The sequence below is a fragment of the Xyrauchen texanus genome, chromosome 12, assembly GCF_025860055.1.
Source record: "Xyrauchen texanus isolate HMW12.3.18 chromosome 12, RBS_HiC_50CHRs, whole genome shotgun sequence".
In the NCBI taxonomy this organism is placed as follows: domain Eukaryota; kingdom Metazoa; phylum Chordata; class Actinopteri; order Cypriniformes; family Catostomidae; genus Xyrauchen; species Xyrauchen texanus.
In genome coordinates this window covers 21894500-21911920 of record NC_068287.1, presented here as the reverse complement: position 1 = coordinate 21911920, position 17421 = coordinate 21894500, and the positions used below count along the sequence as shown (strand labels likewise).

General features: G+C 36.3%; 1 protein-coding gene across 1 annotated transcript; it reads right to left on the bottom strand.

The window, feature by feature from the left end:
• Positions 1 to 527: 527 nt before the first annotated feature.
• baxa (BCL2 associated X, apoptosis regulator a) lies at positions 528 to 12246 on the bottom strand. Its single transcript, XM_052139271.1, has 6 exons — positions 12139 to 12246; positions 6506 to 6554; positions 6258 to 6416; positions 4446 to 4581; positions 3637 to 3741; positions 528 to 2068 (listed from the first exon to the last, which is right to left on the bottom strand). Exons 1-6 carry the CDS (start codon positions 12167 to 12169, stop codon positions 1970 to 1972), a joined length of 579 nt encoding a protein of 192 aa, XP_051995231.1. The 5' UTR covers positions 12170 to 12246; the 3' UTR covers positions 528 to 1969.
• Positions 12247 to 17421: the final 5175 nt, after the last annotated feature.

Sequence of the window (17421 nt, the reverse complement as noted above, 5' to 3'; positions counted from 1 at the left end):
GCATCCCTGATGTCAATATTTATTTTGAAAATGTTGTTACATTTTGGTCTGTTCTCACCTAAAATTGATTGGATCATTTCAGAAGACTTGGATTAAACTACTGGAGTTACATGGATTATTTCTATGCTGCCTTTATGTGCTTTTCGGACCTTCAAAGTTTTTGACCCCATTCATTTGCATTGTATTTAGCTGAAATTTTCTTCTGAAATTTTGTGTTCTGAAGGAAGAAATAAAGTCATATCTGGGATGACATGAGGTTAAGTAAAAAAATTTTTGGGTACCTTTAGTACGGTTTATAAAGCCTCTTAGGAGGATACCTCAAAATCTACTGCAAAATGTTGCTACTTTAAAGAATCTAAACATTTTAGTCACTACAGAATTCCTATAATTCCATAGTTCTGATGATTTTACTATTATTCTAAAATGCAGAAAATTATAATCAAAATTATTAGCTATGTTCAGCTGGTACTCTATGTCTCTAACAATAAAACACAGATTTATATTGAAATTCATAAAAACGATTTATTGTTTCATTTTACATCTTACAAAACAAATTCATGAGCTCACAGCGCATAAACTGCCTCAGGGTGCACAATTCATACCATTTTACAAAGACGTAGAAAAAGATGAAAAATGGTGGCTAGTATTGTAAAAAGCCCAAGGCACTGTAAAAAAAACACAACAAATTAATAAAAAAAATCAATTACAAGTAGAGTTAGGTTGTGGGTGTGGCTAACATCGTAAAAATACAGTACTGAGAAGACTTTACAGAGGGGAAGAGCTAAACTGATCTGTCTGAAAGTCAGAGATAAAAGTCAGTGTCTGTGCGTATTTCAAATGCACAGAATCACTGAGTGTTTGCACCAGCTCGAGCAAAACAAACTGATATTCATTACATCCCCATATGTGGAAAGAATCACATCTGCACTAGTCCTGTTTTTGGACAGTCAGGCAGGTAAATCCACTGTTCAAAAAGGAAAAAATTTGGTTATGTAAAAAACACATTCGTCATGGCTCAGAGAAGTTGAATGCATTTAAGAGTCACTTGTCTTGTCCATCCCAGTCAAAGGAAGGATGCATTGCTCATATTAACTTATACACAACCACATAGTGCAACAGAGTGCTGATTGGTTGGCTGCATTGTCGCATTCCCATGCTCAAACACTGTTGCAAACACTAAGACGTACACTTAAGAGGCTAAACTTGTACCTTCATCGCTGAAGTACAATCAACTGCATGCCTTTGGATTAGATATTTCATAGTCCCTACTGTGATGAGTTGAAGGAGACTATGAACAAAGAAAGAAGAGAGGAGTGAGGAAGAGAGGAGAAATTCAGTTATCCACAAAATACACCCTGAGCCCATTCCCATCCTTTCAGATGACAGCACATTGCAAAAAAACATTTAGAAATAACAGCAATTCAACACTTACAAAGCAATTATAAATCAAATTAAATCTTATTTTTACTGCCATTATGCACAATTTGACAAAGAATATGAGACTGATCTTAAACGACAAATGTATGAATTGAAACAATGTCAATAAATTAAATCAAATACCCAATCTACCCAAGCCTCTGAACCTATATGACCTAAACACCCTTAACCCCAAACAAAAAATAAATACCTAAAATTATGCCTAAACCTGAACTCTTACACATTAAACTCTCATTTTCAGTGCAAATATTATAGAGATTTAAGCTTGTAGATGAGAAAGGTTATAGGCTCAAGAGTAACAAGAGTGGCTTGATAAAACCATATCATCCTTGACTCTCTCTCTTTCCCTCTCAATCTCTTTTTCTATAAGATGAAATCATTTTCAAAACTCCTATTCATCCCTTTCTTCCTTCTGTCTCTCTATTCGAAACCCCCACATCTTTCTGTTCCCTTTTGCTAGTCTGTTTCACCCTCTGTTCTCTGTCTTAACTTTCCCTTCTCTTGCTCTCCACCTTCCTCTCTGTCCTTGTCTTCACATCTTGCGGATCACCAGCACAGTGGTGAGAACTCCAGCCAGGAAGACCCCAATAGTCTGCCATGTGGGGGTCCCGAAGTAAGAGCGAATTCCCTCCTGAAGAAGATAAAAAGAGATTGTTAAGAGGGGAAGAGTAGGAGCAATTAGGAACTTAAAGACAATATGAAATCTAAATTTGACTATGTAATTTCTTAATAAATCTCCCTAATGTTATTACAGATGATTCATCACTGTACATATTTTTTTATTATTATTATAAAATGGATAATATCACAATATGTTGTTTTCGTTAACTACATTAGTTGACAAACATTGAACAATACTTTTACAATTGTTAATGTTTATTTCAACATATACCATGTTTTTTTTAATTGAAACCCATAAACATTAAGAATAATGCATGAACTAAAAATTAAAAATATTGTTTTTACTAATTAACATTAACCAAGGTTAATAAGTGCTGTTAAAAATATTCTTCATTGTAGTTCATGATACTTAATGTATTACCAACATTTTTCTTCATAAACTTTCTTTAAAATATATAAACTTTTTATATCTCTGAAATTTATTTCTGCTGATATAACCAAGGCCACATAGGCAAATCACAATATTAACCAAAAATAATATTATAGCCTTACACAGGTTTTTTTTAAACTGTGGTCCGGGGACCCCCCCAGGCCACAAGAGGGCACTAGGCGGTCCACGAGGAGAGAGAGAGAGAGAGAGAGAGAGAGAGAGAGAGAGAGAGAGAGAGAGAGAAATTTTACAAAATGTATTTTTTGGGGAAATCACATTTAATATCTTGGCTTGGCAAATTAACTACAGTACAGTACACTATTCACAGCTCTACCTTAATACAGTAATATATAATAATATTGTATTACGGAGACGTTCCACTTTTTAAAGGCTGTTAGAATATCATGAGATTTCACGAGATGAGAGAACTATTATGAAGAGCGATATACAAATACATTTGAAAGCATCTTTCTGTTGGTCTACACATCTAACATTACTCTAATTATGGGTTTTAATTATATACAAATTACATATTTTCCATTTTAAGTTAATTAGTTGTGGCATCAATACAATGATTTTCCAATAATATTTAGCTTAATCAATAGAAATGGGTATTTTTAATTCATAAAAATATATATCTGCCTCTAAATTTTAGGAATGGGGGCCCTGAAAAGTCATTTATCTTATTTGGTTGTCCTTGACATTAAACAGTTTATAAACCCTTGGCCTAACATGTTTCCCTCCCTCCAATCAAATCTTGAGGCTGTATTACAGACATTTTCTAAATGAAAGGTTAAAATTTGACAAGTTTAAGTTATGATTCTGAAATCGCCATGTTTACTAAACAGATAAGATAGCATTCAAGAGTTAGGATCTTTCTATAATACGGCCCAAAATGAATGATATCAAGTCCTGGCCTACATTCCACCTAAATTGTCACAATAAGGAAGTGAAATGTTGTTTTTAAGAAATTACTGTGTGAATTTAACAAAGGTGGCGTGCTGCTTTGAAGCAATTTATGGCAGTATCAGTGGGTTTGATAAAGGTCATTGGTAGCATGTGTGAAAATGTCACATTCATTTTAACACCCAACATTTTACATTTTTAAGAAACTGACAGGGTGAGTAAATCATACTTTTGCTACTTACCCAGCCACCCTGTTCCCTAATCCAGTTAATAATATGCTCCTGAATGTAGGACATAGTCCATCTGATGATGGTTCTGATAATGTCAGGAATCTTTGTCGAAATAGCCTGTGAGTAAGAGTGAGAAAGAGAATGTTAAAAACATTAAAGGGTTAGTTCACCCAAAAATGAAAATTCTCAGAACATCCCAGTTGTGTATGACTTATGCAGAACACAAACATAGATTTTTAGAAAAATATCTCAGCTCTGTATGGTGAACAGAACTTTGGTAAAAACACAAAAGGCAGACTAACAACTAATCCATAAATCTCCAGTGGTATAATCTTCTGGGTGAGAACAGAACAAAATATACCTATATTTTAACAATAAACCTTGACGTCAGCAGTCTCTTGGTTATCATGATTTCAAGCTCGATTACACTAGTAGCACCATCTAGCGCTCTACAGATGCGTCAAGCACTAGGAAGTGTAATCAAGCTTTAAATCATTATCATGCCTAGAGACTGCAATGTCAAGCTGTACAGTGAAAAAGGAGTTACATTTTGTTCTGGTCTCACCCAAAATCTGTTAGATTGCTTTAGAAGACATGGATTAAACCACTGGAGATTTATGGATAACTTTTATGCTGTGTTTATGTGCTTTTTGGAGCATCATAGATTGGTTCACCATTCACTTGCACTGAGGACCTACAGAGCGGAGACATTCTTGTAAATATCTTCATTTGTGGGATGGCATGAGGGCAAGTAAATGATAAGAGAATTTTCATTTTCACTTAAATTAAAACAATGGATTGCATCAATATGAGACCTTCACCTTGATGACAAGCCGACATGCAAAGTAGAAAAGTGCCACCACCCTGCCCCAGTTGAACTTCCCATCAGAGAAGATCTCACATGCCACTTTGATGAAGACGTCTTTAGTAGGCTGAAGTTTGGAGTCATTTAGCATGCTAACAACACAAAACAAGAATGGAGATGCACATCATTGAGTTGCAGCACATTGCCATCCAGTGAGCATTTCTGAGCATAGCAGGAGATAATGAAAAGAAACTATTCCTGTAATATTCATACTGAAGGGTTCATATGACATTATCCGTTCCACACAGTCAGTTCCAAACTAGCAATGATACATGCTATTTTAGTGTTAAAAAGCCTCACTGGGTTAAAAACCCACACAGAAAAAAAAAAAAAATAGCAGAATAAATAATTGGCAAATAACTGTAATTCAAACTGTGTTGAAATAATTTTATGATTTTGGCTGTTTAGGTTACCATATACCATCACTGTTACACAGAATAGAGACTGCACAGCAAGTGAAACACAAGTTCTTATGACTGTGACAGAAAGCAGCATACAGCCTGCCTATATACATACTGTGTCTGAATGTACATGCTGTGGGTGTAGCATATAGCTCTATGCAAGCAGAATAATAGTCAATACTATTTAGATATATAAAATATGGTCATAATATCTAGAATATTATATAGTCTGAATTGTAGAGTAGGTGTAGTATATAGCTATAAGGTATACCTACTATATAGATACACAGACTAAATACACTATATAGGCAGGCGGTAACGCAGCATCAGGACCCGCACCAGCCAATTACATGACAGCTTCTTCCCCCAAGCAATCAGACTTTTGAACACTTGATCTCTCACGATCAACAATCAGCACTGCACTTTATTAATCTTCTTAATCTTCATCTTATTATCTCACACTGGACTGTCAAATATATTCCCCTCAATACAACTACTGCATATATATATATATATATTTTATATACTCTTATTTTTTAATTTTGTATTGTATGTGTATTCTATATTGTGTGTATTGTTAACTGTACATTGTATATAATACTGTGTTGTGTAAGTATGTGTACATTTGATATGTAAATTGTGTTGCGTAAGTATGTTGTTTATTGTTATATGTCTCGTCACTGTCATGACTGCTATGTTGCTCGGAACTGCACACAAGACTTTCACCTACTGTTGCACTTGTGTACATGGTAGTGTGACAATAAAGTGATTTGATTTGATTTGATATAGGCAGTATGTATATACCAGCGGTCAGCCAATAGTGGATTTTGCCAATATCAATAACCAAGGTGGTGACAAAGGCAGATACACAATTAATCTGCCGATCGTTTTTTATTATTATTATTGATTTATAGAATGATGAAACTTCTGTTCGTTTTCCTTACTATGACAAGCACAGACATTGACTAAAAGAGTCCCAAAATCCATTTAGTGTGCAACTGAATTCCAAATAATAACTAGAAAAAAAAGAAAAAAAAAAAGATTTGGTGCATAAAGTTGGACTTTTAACTATAAACAAGCCCAAACTACATATATGTGTGTGAGTGTGTGTGAGTCTCTCTCTCTCTCTCTCTCTCTCTCTCTCTCTATATATATAATTATATAGCATATAGTCTGAATGTACACAGAAGTTTTAATACATACATGGTTTTAGTATACATGCCGTATGTGTAGTATATAGCTACATATTTTATAGATATATTAACTATATAGTCAGAGTATATCATCTGGATGCACATGCCATAGATGTTGATAAAAACCCAGAGACAGTGGAAATGTATTTTCAGCTGCAAAGGCATATAACTTACCTTTGCAGCTGCATATTTCCATCCAGCTCGTCTCCAATCTGCTGCAAACACTCTGCAAGGCGTTTATGGCTGGGGTCACACAATTCCACGCCACCCAACTGACTCCGGGTTACCTCAACATCACAATCACCATGCCGCCGAACCCGTTCATAGATGAAGCTGAGAGAGAGGGGCAAGATGACCGAAGTAATGAAAAAACAAATGCATAGAACATGAATAACAAGAACTAAATTGAAGTAGATACTCACTTATTCAGCAGTGCAGCTCCCAAGTCAAGAATCTGTTCATTTCCATTGCCTTTAAAAATAGGAAATACAAAATAAAGAACAAAACAATGTAAAAGCAAAGACACTCATAGTAAAAGAGAGGGATGAGTAAGAACATTTTAATCCCGCAGACATTCTTGAAGATTGTTACCATGGTTGTTGCACCCATTAAAAATGTTAACATGAAACAGTTAAATCAGTTACAGTTTATTTGTAAAACACAGGACTGACTTTGAAAGAGAACAGATCTGCATCTGGCAGTGAGATAGTTCCATATTGTTTGTTCAATGACTTAGCAGCAGTTTATGTATAATTCAGAACACATTTGGTTTCAGTTTCCTGGTGAGTAAAGTTGATGCAAAGAACTAATATGCATGAAGAAAGAGACTTGGTTCAAGCTAAATCTGAACTCTCATAACTACTTTCTGTCTATACATATTTGAATATACAAATAAAACGAGGACTTAGCTTTAAAATAACTTGGAACTAGATACCTGACCTTAAACCTTCCCATGATACACAAAGCCTGATACAATACTTACAGTAGGGCTGGGCCATTAATCTAATTTTATTTTCAGTTACGATTTTGGCTTCCAACGATTATGAAAACAAGATAATCTAGATAAAACGATTATTGTGCCACATTCCGTTTCAATAAAACACCTGCCAATATATCTTTAAAACATCCTTTATTAAAATAAAAATAATAATGAAGCAGGTTATGAAAATAAACTCAGAAACTGGCATTTCTCTGTGCAGTCAGCAGTGCATCTATGAGTTGCGTGAAGTGACCGGGGAAGAGAATGATTCTTCTCCCGGCTGATGGAAACTCTGGTGTGGGGATGCTCATCACACGTGCACATTTGCTGCAGCTAGATTATAACGTGACGCTTGCGACGTAGTGAATCATAATATATGCATCATGTTCACTGTGTGTATCTTATCATGGAGAAAATCGGCAATAAGCAACTCTATTAAGAAAAAGTTTGTTAAAGATGGATCAAAGCAAACATAATGTGAGAGAGTGTATGCTTAGCTCATTATACACTGGAACAAAATAAGTTTTGATTAGTGTTTTTTGGCTTGTTTTCCAAAATAATATCTAAAACTCCTTTACAACAATGTATATTTACATTAGGAGCAATACTGCAGAAGAAAAAGTTGTTATCGGAGAATGTTGAATACAATATTTAATCTCAACGTTAACACTTGTCTGGGACAAGTGGATATTTGAAGGGGCAAATGAAAAAGATTTTACTTAACTGACCGGCAGACTGATTAAAACGTCAATAACTAAAAAAATAATCGGCTATATTTGTGATAGCCTTGGCCTGTGTAACTTATTAGAAATGTTCACATTCTTATTCTGCTGTTGAAAATAATCCAGAGCACGTAATTTTATTATTCGCCGTAACAGCTGCACCCTTTTTGATTGACAGGTGATGTATGTGTGTGCGGAACATGCGCGTGTGTTCTGAAAATGCTCACATTAAGTGATGATAAACCGGTATAAATTTGACAACCAGTATACATTTTGGATTATTCTCCCTATTGCGGTTACGCAAAGTCACGACCGTGTGGCAAGAAATGTGCACAGAATTGTATTCACATTACACATAGCCTACGCGGTTCTGTCGGAGAAATAGAGGAGGAAGGTGGAGATGCTACTAGTTCATCAACTCACTGTTAACGAGAAGATCGATATTGTGAAGAGTCCTCCAGTGTTTGGAATTGATTTGGCTTTAGAAAAAGCGATATGGAGTACACTGGCTTCCTGTTTCTGCTCCAGAGACAGTAGAGTGCAGAGCGGGGACAATCGCACTACTCAATTCAGTTTCTCTCGATATCGCGGCACAAACCACAACACTTACATGATCACTTCTAATTCTATTGAGTTTTTTACCATAAAACGCTGAGGAAGTCAAACATCACAAATAGCTAGACAGACTGACATTCTAACCAACACTGATGAGGAAAATGTGTCATGCGGCAACAATTATGTGTCATGCATTTTTTTTTTTTAAATACATGTCATCACCCTTAATACAATTTTGTTTTAATAATACTGGCCATGTTTGCCTTCAAATATTCATTTTCATATATTCTCTATAGAGATTACTTAAATCACTAGCTGCTTTTCCACTACCAGGCCAGTGCAAGCCAGCGTTATCAATTGGCCAGCCGGGGCCAATAGCTTTGGACCTTGAGCAAGAACAAACCAAAATGTATCTGTGTTTCCACCATCAGGCCAATAGGCACTGCAGAGTTGCCCTAAAACTCACCCTTAACATGGCCCTGTGTGCCAGCGTCACACAACACAGCCATTTCACTAGCAAGATGGAAGCTCAAGCTGAGGTAACATGTTATCTAGTTATCTAAAAAAAATTGAGTTATATCATTTGTAAACATTAGCTAGCTAGCAAGATATGTTAACGCTGACAACTCACCGACTGTAACTACCATGGTGTCCGAGTGGTCTCTCCACTAACAGTGGGATGATGTTCCAGCACACCGTCCATGATCTCGAACCATGAAAAGTTGTTTCTTTAGGCACTGCTATGTCCATTATCAGTTTTAATGGATTTGAATTATACCCACAATGGTTTAAATTTTCCCAAACAACTACTATTGTGCGCTGGATATACAACCTGGCCAGTATGTCGAAACTCTGCCTTTGACTTTGACCCTGCCTCAATCTCCAGTTGGCCTTGTTTGGCCCAAAGGTATTGGCCCTCATTTGGCCGATAGTGGAAACACGGGTACTAAAAGCCTTATGAAGTGTTTATATTTGTTGAATATTTTTTTTTACTTCTGTATTATATTTTTTTATTGCATTGCTTATGGAAAATATTGTGTTTCTTTAGGAAAGTTTATAATAATAAGTCCCCAAAATCACACTGAAATTTGGCATAATATGAAATGCAGCATTATTTTGGTTGATTTAAAACCAAATTGAGTTTTTTTTTTTTAACTTGGTCTATGTGTTTGACAAGTTCCAAATAAAGAGAAAATTATATAAGAGGAAGTAGCTTTCATTTATACAAAATTTTATTCACTGACTGTATTATTCAAAAAAAAATCTTTTTAATATATAAATCAAGGCTGTAACCATGCCTTTAACATTGCCCCCCAAACCATTTTGGGGGTGGAGGCATTACAAATATAATGGTCCTCATGTGAGGTGAATGCAATCATTTTCTGAATAAAGGCTTGAAATGCGATAAAGGCCCAGCATTTTATAATTTTTCATTTAAAAAGATACATGTATTTATCACACAGTACAAGACAAACACTGTGTCTGCATTGCTAGTAATTTGCCTGTTTCAGTCATCATTTCTTTTTTGTGCCATCTCAAAGAAAAGACTAATATAATTTGAATTTCTTTTCATCATTGATGTATCTGTAAAATTACATGACTGTGTCAGCTGGCTAGCAAAAAGAAAATACTAGGGCTGTTGATTTAACGCGTTAATTCAGTGCTATTAATTTTGCAAAAACTAATTAAATAACGCAAATAATCACACTTCACCCAGACCATAATAAGGAAGAGTCCTGAGAGATGCAAGCTTGTAGTACCACTTGTTTACTCCAGAGGGCACTAAGTGAAATTTCAGCTGTATTTGCAACACACAGTTTATACAGTGAAGAAAACAACATTCAGCAGCAACAACACAAAGATGTGTTATGTTCTTGCATTCAAAACACTTGAAGGAGCACAAATGCGAACTAAGGGATCTCAAGATGTGTTTAAATATTGAGTATTAAACTATATTTAACTTGACACAGTTACCTAAACATTTTATGTTTATGATGCAACACACCCGAGACGCTACACAAGCATGTCTGATGCAGGGTGTGGCTGGATTGAGATGGTGCAAAATTTGGAAGTTACCCAATAAGAATAAAATCTTAGAAATTTCCTTCAACCTTATTTGTAAGTACTACCTCACTAATTATTTTCTTGTAGAGAGATTTAATTGTGATGTCGATATATTCTGTACATTTTGTGGTCTACAGGAGGAAACATTTTTTCATTTATTTTGGAGTTGTCCCTACTCGACTTGTTTTTGGTCTGATTTCTGCAAGATTGTTAGCGATCATATTATTCCCAGCTTTCAACGTTGTTTTGAAAATGTTTTATTCATTTTTTTAGCTATGACATGTCTCTTCATAAGGAATATTATTTGATTAATGTTCTGCTTTTGTTGGCAAAGTTTAGTATTCATAAATGTAAGTATGGTGGTTATAAACCATTAGTAAAGCTGTAAAGTGTATTGACATACGTAAACAATTTGATATTTTTATTAAACTGTTTATTTATTTATTTTCCTTTTTGTTGTTGTTTGTTTTAATATACCTCTTGGCTCTAGATGTAAAAGTTTTGTAAGCATTAATAAAAAGAATAATTTTAAAAATGTCTGATGCAGGTGCAAATTGAGGGGTCCTTAAACAAGCCCTCATAATAAATCTCCAACTGATTGACAAATTCACTTGTGAAATGGATTGCTGTGAACTGTATGCCTATGATTGACTTATGATCAATAATATGGTGGTAAACAATACATTGTATTCTAAAGCCACTTTATGGTCTTATCAATGATTAAGAATGTAATGCATTTTAATTATCTGAATATTTTTTATTTATATATATAATGTTTAAATATTTAAAGATAACTATGTATAATTATATATTGATATAAATATGTATAATCATTATTGAATTATTGTTATATGAGGGGCTTTCTCAGCAAATATTTGTATATGCGATTAATTAATCGGGACACCATGTAATTAATTCGATAAAAATGTTTAATTGATTGACAGCCCTAGAAAATAAAAAAAATTATTTACTGCCCTCAAGTTGTCCCTCAATGTGCCGCCCCCCGTGACGATCTGTGACGTCTATAGCAGCACCTATCTCAGTCTGGTCGTGAATAGATGACCACACATCATGCCAAATAAGTACAGTTTAGATCTAAGGAATGGTGAATTCCTATTCTAGGGAACAAAAGCACAACATCTATTTAATTTCTTACGAGTATTTAAAGCGACAGGCAAGACAAACTCGAAACCTGTACATGGCCAGATATCGCTATGAGGTGTGTTTGTTTACTCCCCTCCTAACTGATCATCACTGAAACGATGGTATCGGGCATGTGAGGGTAGCCATCACGCACACACAGGCTGTAACACACAAAAACTAGTGAGCTGTCTATCTAGACAGAATTATTTGGGCAACATAGGCGCGTTCCGAATGTTCGATGCCCCACAATATTGTCTGGGTAGGCAACTTGTATTTGAGCCGCAGCCAGAGTCTATTGATGTGTTTATTTGTTTTTGCGTCATTACTCTATGTCGGTCATGATCGTAAGAAATAAGCAGTCCTGTCCGGCTGTTCGTCCGGTGATTAGTATGTGTACGGACATGTTTCAGACAGCGGTGTTGTGACAGTCGTCGGCAGTGAGCGAACTCCTTGTTTACATGACAAATTACTATTCTATCCACTAAACCGCCCGACTTCATACTCTGTTAGGTAGTTGTGTTACGAATATATATATATATATATATATATATATATATATATATAATATTTATTTGAAAAAAGCGGTACTCACCCGTATCGCCTTCACCCGACTGCGCTGCCATATTAGCATGAAAATAAACGAGATTTTTTCCGTTTACTGTGAAGTATTCTTCTTCTTCTTCTTCTTCTTCTTGCTGTTTCACAGTGGTTCGAAAACCCATTGGTGCATTACCGCCACCTATCGCCCACTGGGACTATCGGCACTTTTTACATATAAAATACCTACACCACCCTACCTAACCCCGTCGGGGCTGCAGCTGCGTGTTCAGCTCCTCCAGCTCCCACATCCAGCCCTCTTTCTTTCCACTCTATATGTCCTACAACTGAACAATTACGTGCTCCACCGACTCACTGACTCCACACGCACTTCACAAAATCATGTTGGATGTTTCCCTATTAAGTATAATGTGCTCTTCAGCCCTCTATGACCCAACCTTGGTCTTGTTATTATATTCTCTTCTCTACTTCTCCCTCCTAATAACCTACCTGTGAAATAATTAATGCTTTTCAACAACTTCTCTGGGTGATGTAGCTTTTTGTGTCATCACAAAGCAAAGCTGCTCCTTGTTCAAAGGATGTGTTCTTTAGGAATGTGTTTCTTGTCTCAACTCTCACGTTTCACACATAGTTCAAACATTTATGTCACCCCCATATAAGGCAAAGAACTATTTCATTGGGGGGGTATTTAAAATAAATTAAATACATTGGATGACAAAATTATCTAACACTACCCTTTCCTACTGCTGGTTGAATTGCATTCAAATGTCTACCCTTAATTTCATTATCTCATTGCTGTTGCCATATGTTATTAATATTATTTTTGGTTATTTATTTTATTTCTGATCTACTAAAAGACACTTATCCACTGTACTGTATGCACCTCTTCATTTCCTTTCAACCCCACATGTGCCAGAACCAACAAAAACTGAACACATATTATTCTGCAGTAATTAATATAAATCCTGAAGAATATCTATTACCAAATCCTGTCTTGTATCTGATTGCTGAACACTCAGACTTAAGAGGGCTGAGCTAGAGTCTGAGCATACTGTATGTTTACACGATGACCTCTAACTTCACTTATCCACTTTACTGCTATCATTATACCAACCATTTCTCCAGTAATCACGATAAATAATCTGATATCCTACTTAGCTTTCAACTTTGGAATTGGGTATGCAACCATTTTTTGGATCTAAGAAAATGTGTGTGAAATCCCCATATCTCAACACCACATGCTCCCTAACCTTATACACTTCTGTGTCCTTCATTTTGTTTTATTTGTAATAGAGTTAGATCAGCATTGGGCTGTGGCATGACACATAATGGTACTGGTGGCATAGTTAATATTGATGCATATATACTCCTCTAATCTTTTACTAAATCTCCAACAATCCAACCAATGCATTTACTTTTCCCATGTTCCCAACTAAGACTCGCTACCTTTTTTGTGGGGTAATTTTCACTCTGGCCTCCTAAGTTTGCCCAATACGACCCCATTAACTGCTGTCTTATAAATTTAGATATTAGAGGCATTACACCCATTTCAACTTGAAACTGGAGATGTTAAATATGCTCCACAGCAGATACTTAAAGCATGAGACTGAATTCTGTCCAGTTTATTTAAATGAGTTTTACTTGCTGATCCATATACAATACAACCATAGTCCAGTACAGACTGTATCATTGATGTACAGTGCATCCGGAAAGTATTCACAGCGCTTCACTTTTTCCACATATTGTTATGTTACAGCCTTATTCCAAAATTGATTAAATTCATTATTTTCCACAGAATTCTACAAACAATACCCCATAATGACAATGTGAAAAACATTTGTTTGAAATCTTTGCAAATGTATTACAAATAAAAAAAAATTAAAAAAAAAAATCACATGTACATAAGTATTCACAGCCTTTGCTCAATACTTTGTTGAACCACCTTTAGCACCAATTACAGCCTCAAGTCTTTTTGTGTATGATGCTACAAGCTTGGCACACCTATTTTTGGCCAGTTTCTCCAATTCTTCTTTGCAGGACCTCTCAAGCTCCATCAGGTTGGATGGGGATCGTCGGTGCACAGCCATTTTCAGATCTCTCCAGAGATGTTCAAGTCTGGGCTCTGGCTGGGCCACTCAAGTACATTCACAGAGTTGTCCCATAGCCACTCCTTTGTTATCTTGGCTGTGTGCTTAGGGTCGTTGTCCTGTTTGAAGATGAACCTTCGCCCCAGTCTGCAGTCCAGAGTGCTCTGGAGCAGCTTTTCATCAATGATGTCTCTGTACATTGCTGCATTCATCTTTCCTTCGATCCTGACTTGTCTCCCAGTTCCTGCCGCTGAAAAACATCCCCAAAGCATGATGCTGCCACCACCATGCTTCACTGTAGGGATGGTATTGGCCAGGTGATGATCGGTGCTTGGTTTCCTCCAGACATGATGCTTGCTATTCAGGCCAAAAACTTCAATCTTTGTTTCATCAGACCAGATAATGTTGTTTCTCATGGTCTAAGAGTCCTTCAGGTGCCTTTTTGGCAAACTCCAGGTGGGCTGTCATGTGCCTTTTACTGAGGAGTGGCTTCCGTCTGGCCACTCTACCAAACAGGCCTGATTAGTGGAGTGCTGTAGAGATGGTTGTTCTTCTGGAAGGTTCTCCTCTCTCCACAGAGAAATGCTGGAGCCCTTCTCCCCAGATTGCTCAGTTTGGCCGGATGGCCAGCTCTAGGAAGAGTCCTGGTGGTTCCAAACTTCTTCCATTTACATATGATGGAGGCCATTGAGCTCATTGCTTCAATGCAGACATTTTTCTGTACCCTTCCCGAGATCTGTGCCTCGATACAATCCTGTCTCGGAGGTCTACAGACAATTCCTTGGACATCATGTCTTGTTTGTGCTCTGCCATGCACTGTTAACTGTGGGACCTTATATAGACAGGTGTGTGCCTTTCCAAATCATGTTCAATCAACTGCATTTACCACAGATTGACTCCAATGAAGTTGCAGAAAAATCTCAAGGATGATCAGTGGAAACAGAACTCACCAGAGCTCAGTTTTGAGTGTCATGGCCAAGGCTGTGAATACTTATGTACATGTGATTTTTTTCGTTTTTTATTTGTAATAAATTTGCAAAGATTTCAAACAAACTTATATCATGTTGTCATTATGGGGTATTGTTTGTAGAATTTTGAGGAAAATAATGAATTTAATCCATTTTGGAATAAGGCTGTAACATAACAATATGTGGAAAATGTGAAGCGCTGTGAATAATTTGCGGATGAACTGTATATATAGACTTTAATGTCATTCTATCTGCTCCCCGTATTTGACATAACACACAAATTCTCTTGCCTTTCCACACCATCTTATCTATACTTATCTTATCTATACCATCTTATCTTCACGTTAATCTGCTATCAAACCATAAACCCAAAAATCTTACTATGGATATGCATTCTAATAATTTTTTATAAAGAGTGGCAATGTGCATACACATTTTAGAAATCTGTAAAATATATTTCACTAGTAAGAATGTTGATTCAAGATATCTAATTGCAAATATCTCCAAATAAAGATCTTCCTGGTCTTTAATTAATTTGAGATATCCATAAATATATTATAGATATCTTTAAATGAAAACGGTAAAAATTCAATTTAAAGATATCTCCTATTAAATATTGACTAGTCATAAATCCAATTCAAGATATCTACAACTATATTTTGCCTAGTCATATCTTAGTTTCAGATATCAAAAAATGTATTTAGGATATCTTAAAAGATGCAAAATTGACCTGACCTCAACCCCTCAAAATAACCTGCCTTGCGATCATCACGCAGGTCAGAAATCAATTAACTTTTTGACTATCCCCAACATCGATGACCACCCCATCGCCCAGAACACAAAGTCTGGGGCAAAATGAAACCCGAGTGCCTACCACGTCACACACAAATTTCTGAACCTTCAACCAGAATTTCTGGATCTCAGCAACCCACCAAAAACATGGGCCATGTCTCCATCCTCAGATGGTGTCTTTAAGACCAAGTCTATACAATCTAGAGGGGGTCCAATAAAATCTATGCAAAATCTTGAACAGTTAAACACTCTGGACACTTTTGTCCATACCAAGTGCAAATGCGAAATAACGGGGTGTAACTTAACTTCTCAGATTAGTTTGATAGAGAGGCTTTGCAATGGTGAACTAGGGGCAAGAAATTCTTGTTCAATACCAAACCAGGGAGGGGCTTTCTCAGGTGGAAGAGACCAATGAGTCAAATGTCTGAGACTGAACGCATAGTAATAAAACAAAATCTTGGGTGGACCTAGCCCACATTTGTCAATCAGCCTATGTAACTTATTGAAATGCAATCTGGGACGCTTACCATTCCAAATGAAGGACTTCTCTATGCTATCAAATTGCTTGAAATAAGAGAGGGGGACATCTACAGTGAGGGATTATAGCAGGTAGTTACTTTTTTGAATGCAATTCAATTTAATAACATTAATCTTCCCAATCATCGTTAAATGTAATGAAGCCCACCTGTCCACATCGCTCGAAAACCTTTTTATTAAAGGGTTTATTAAAATACCCAAATACTTAATGCCCTGTTTGGACCACTGGAAAGCACGCGGCTGGAAGGCCGTTATTGGACAATACGCTGTCAGATATGTTTCGGATTTAAACCAATTGACTTTTTAACCTGAGAACTTGGAAAAGGAATTAATAATTCTGTGGAGGCAAGGCATAGATCTAGTAGGGTCAGAGACAAATAATAAAATATCATCTGCGTAAAGCAGAAGCTTATGTGCCACGTCTTCCGCCATAACCCCTGGAAAATCCTCCTCCTTTCTTATCATGGCTGCTAATGGTTCCAGGGCAAGACAGAACAATAATGGGGAAAGAGGGCACCCTACCGAATGCCCCTATCCAGAGTAAAATAATCTGAAATTAATCAACTTTTTTGTACCACTGCTACAGGGTGTAAATAAAGTAACTTAATCCAACCAATAAATGTACTTCCGAACCCATACATTTCCAAAATCTTAAAAAGATAATACCATTCTGCCATATCAAACACCTTTTCGGCATCAAGTGAGATGGCAGCGACCGGAGACTGAACATTTGCCACTGACCACGTGATATTGATGAAATGCCTAATTTTTTCAAAAGAGCTACAGCCCCTAATATATTCCCACCTGATCTATATGTATAAGAGATGCCATACCTATACAAAATTCTAGCTGGTCAAAAATTTTATTTGACAAAAATCTAGCTGGATCAGGGAAATGTTGCTAAAATTTTCTAATATCTTCACCAGTAGACGA

Excerpts from the sequence above, each read along its gene's own strand:
- baxa (XM_052139271.1), bottom strand. The coding sequence starts at position 12,169 with ATGGCAGCGCAGTCGGGTGAAGGCGATACGG. Across the intron at positions 6,417-6,505 it reads GGAGCTGCACTGCTGAATAA|CTTCATCTATGAACGGGTTC; the intron begins GTGAGTATCTAC and ends CCTCTCTCTCAG. Across the intron at positions 2,069-3,636 it reads TTAGGGAACAGGGTGGCTGG|GAGGGAATTCGCTCTTACTT; the intron begins GTAAGTAGCAAA and ends TATCTTCTTCAG.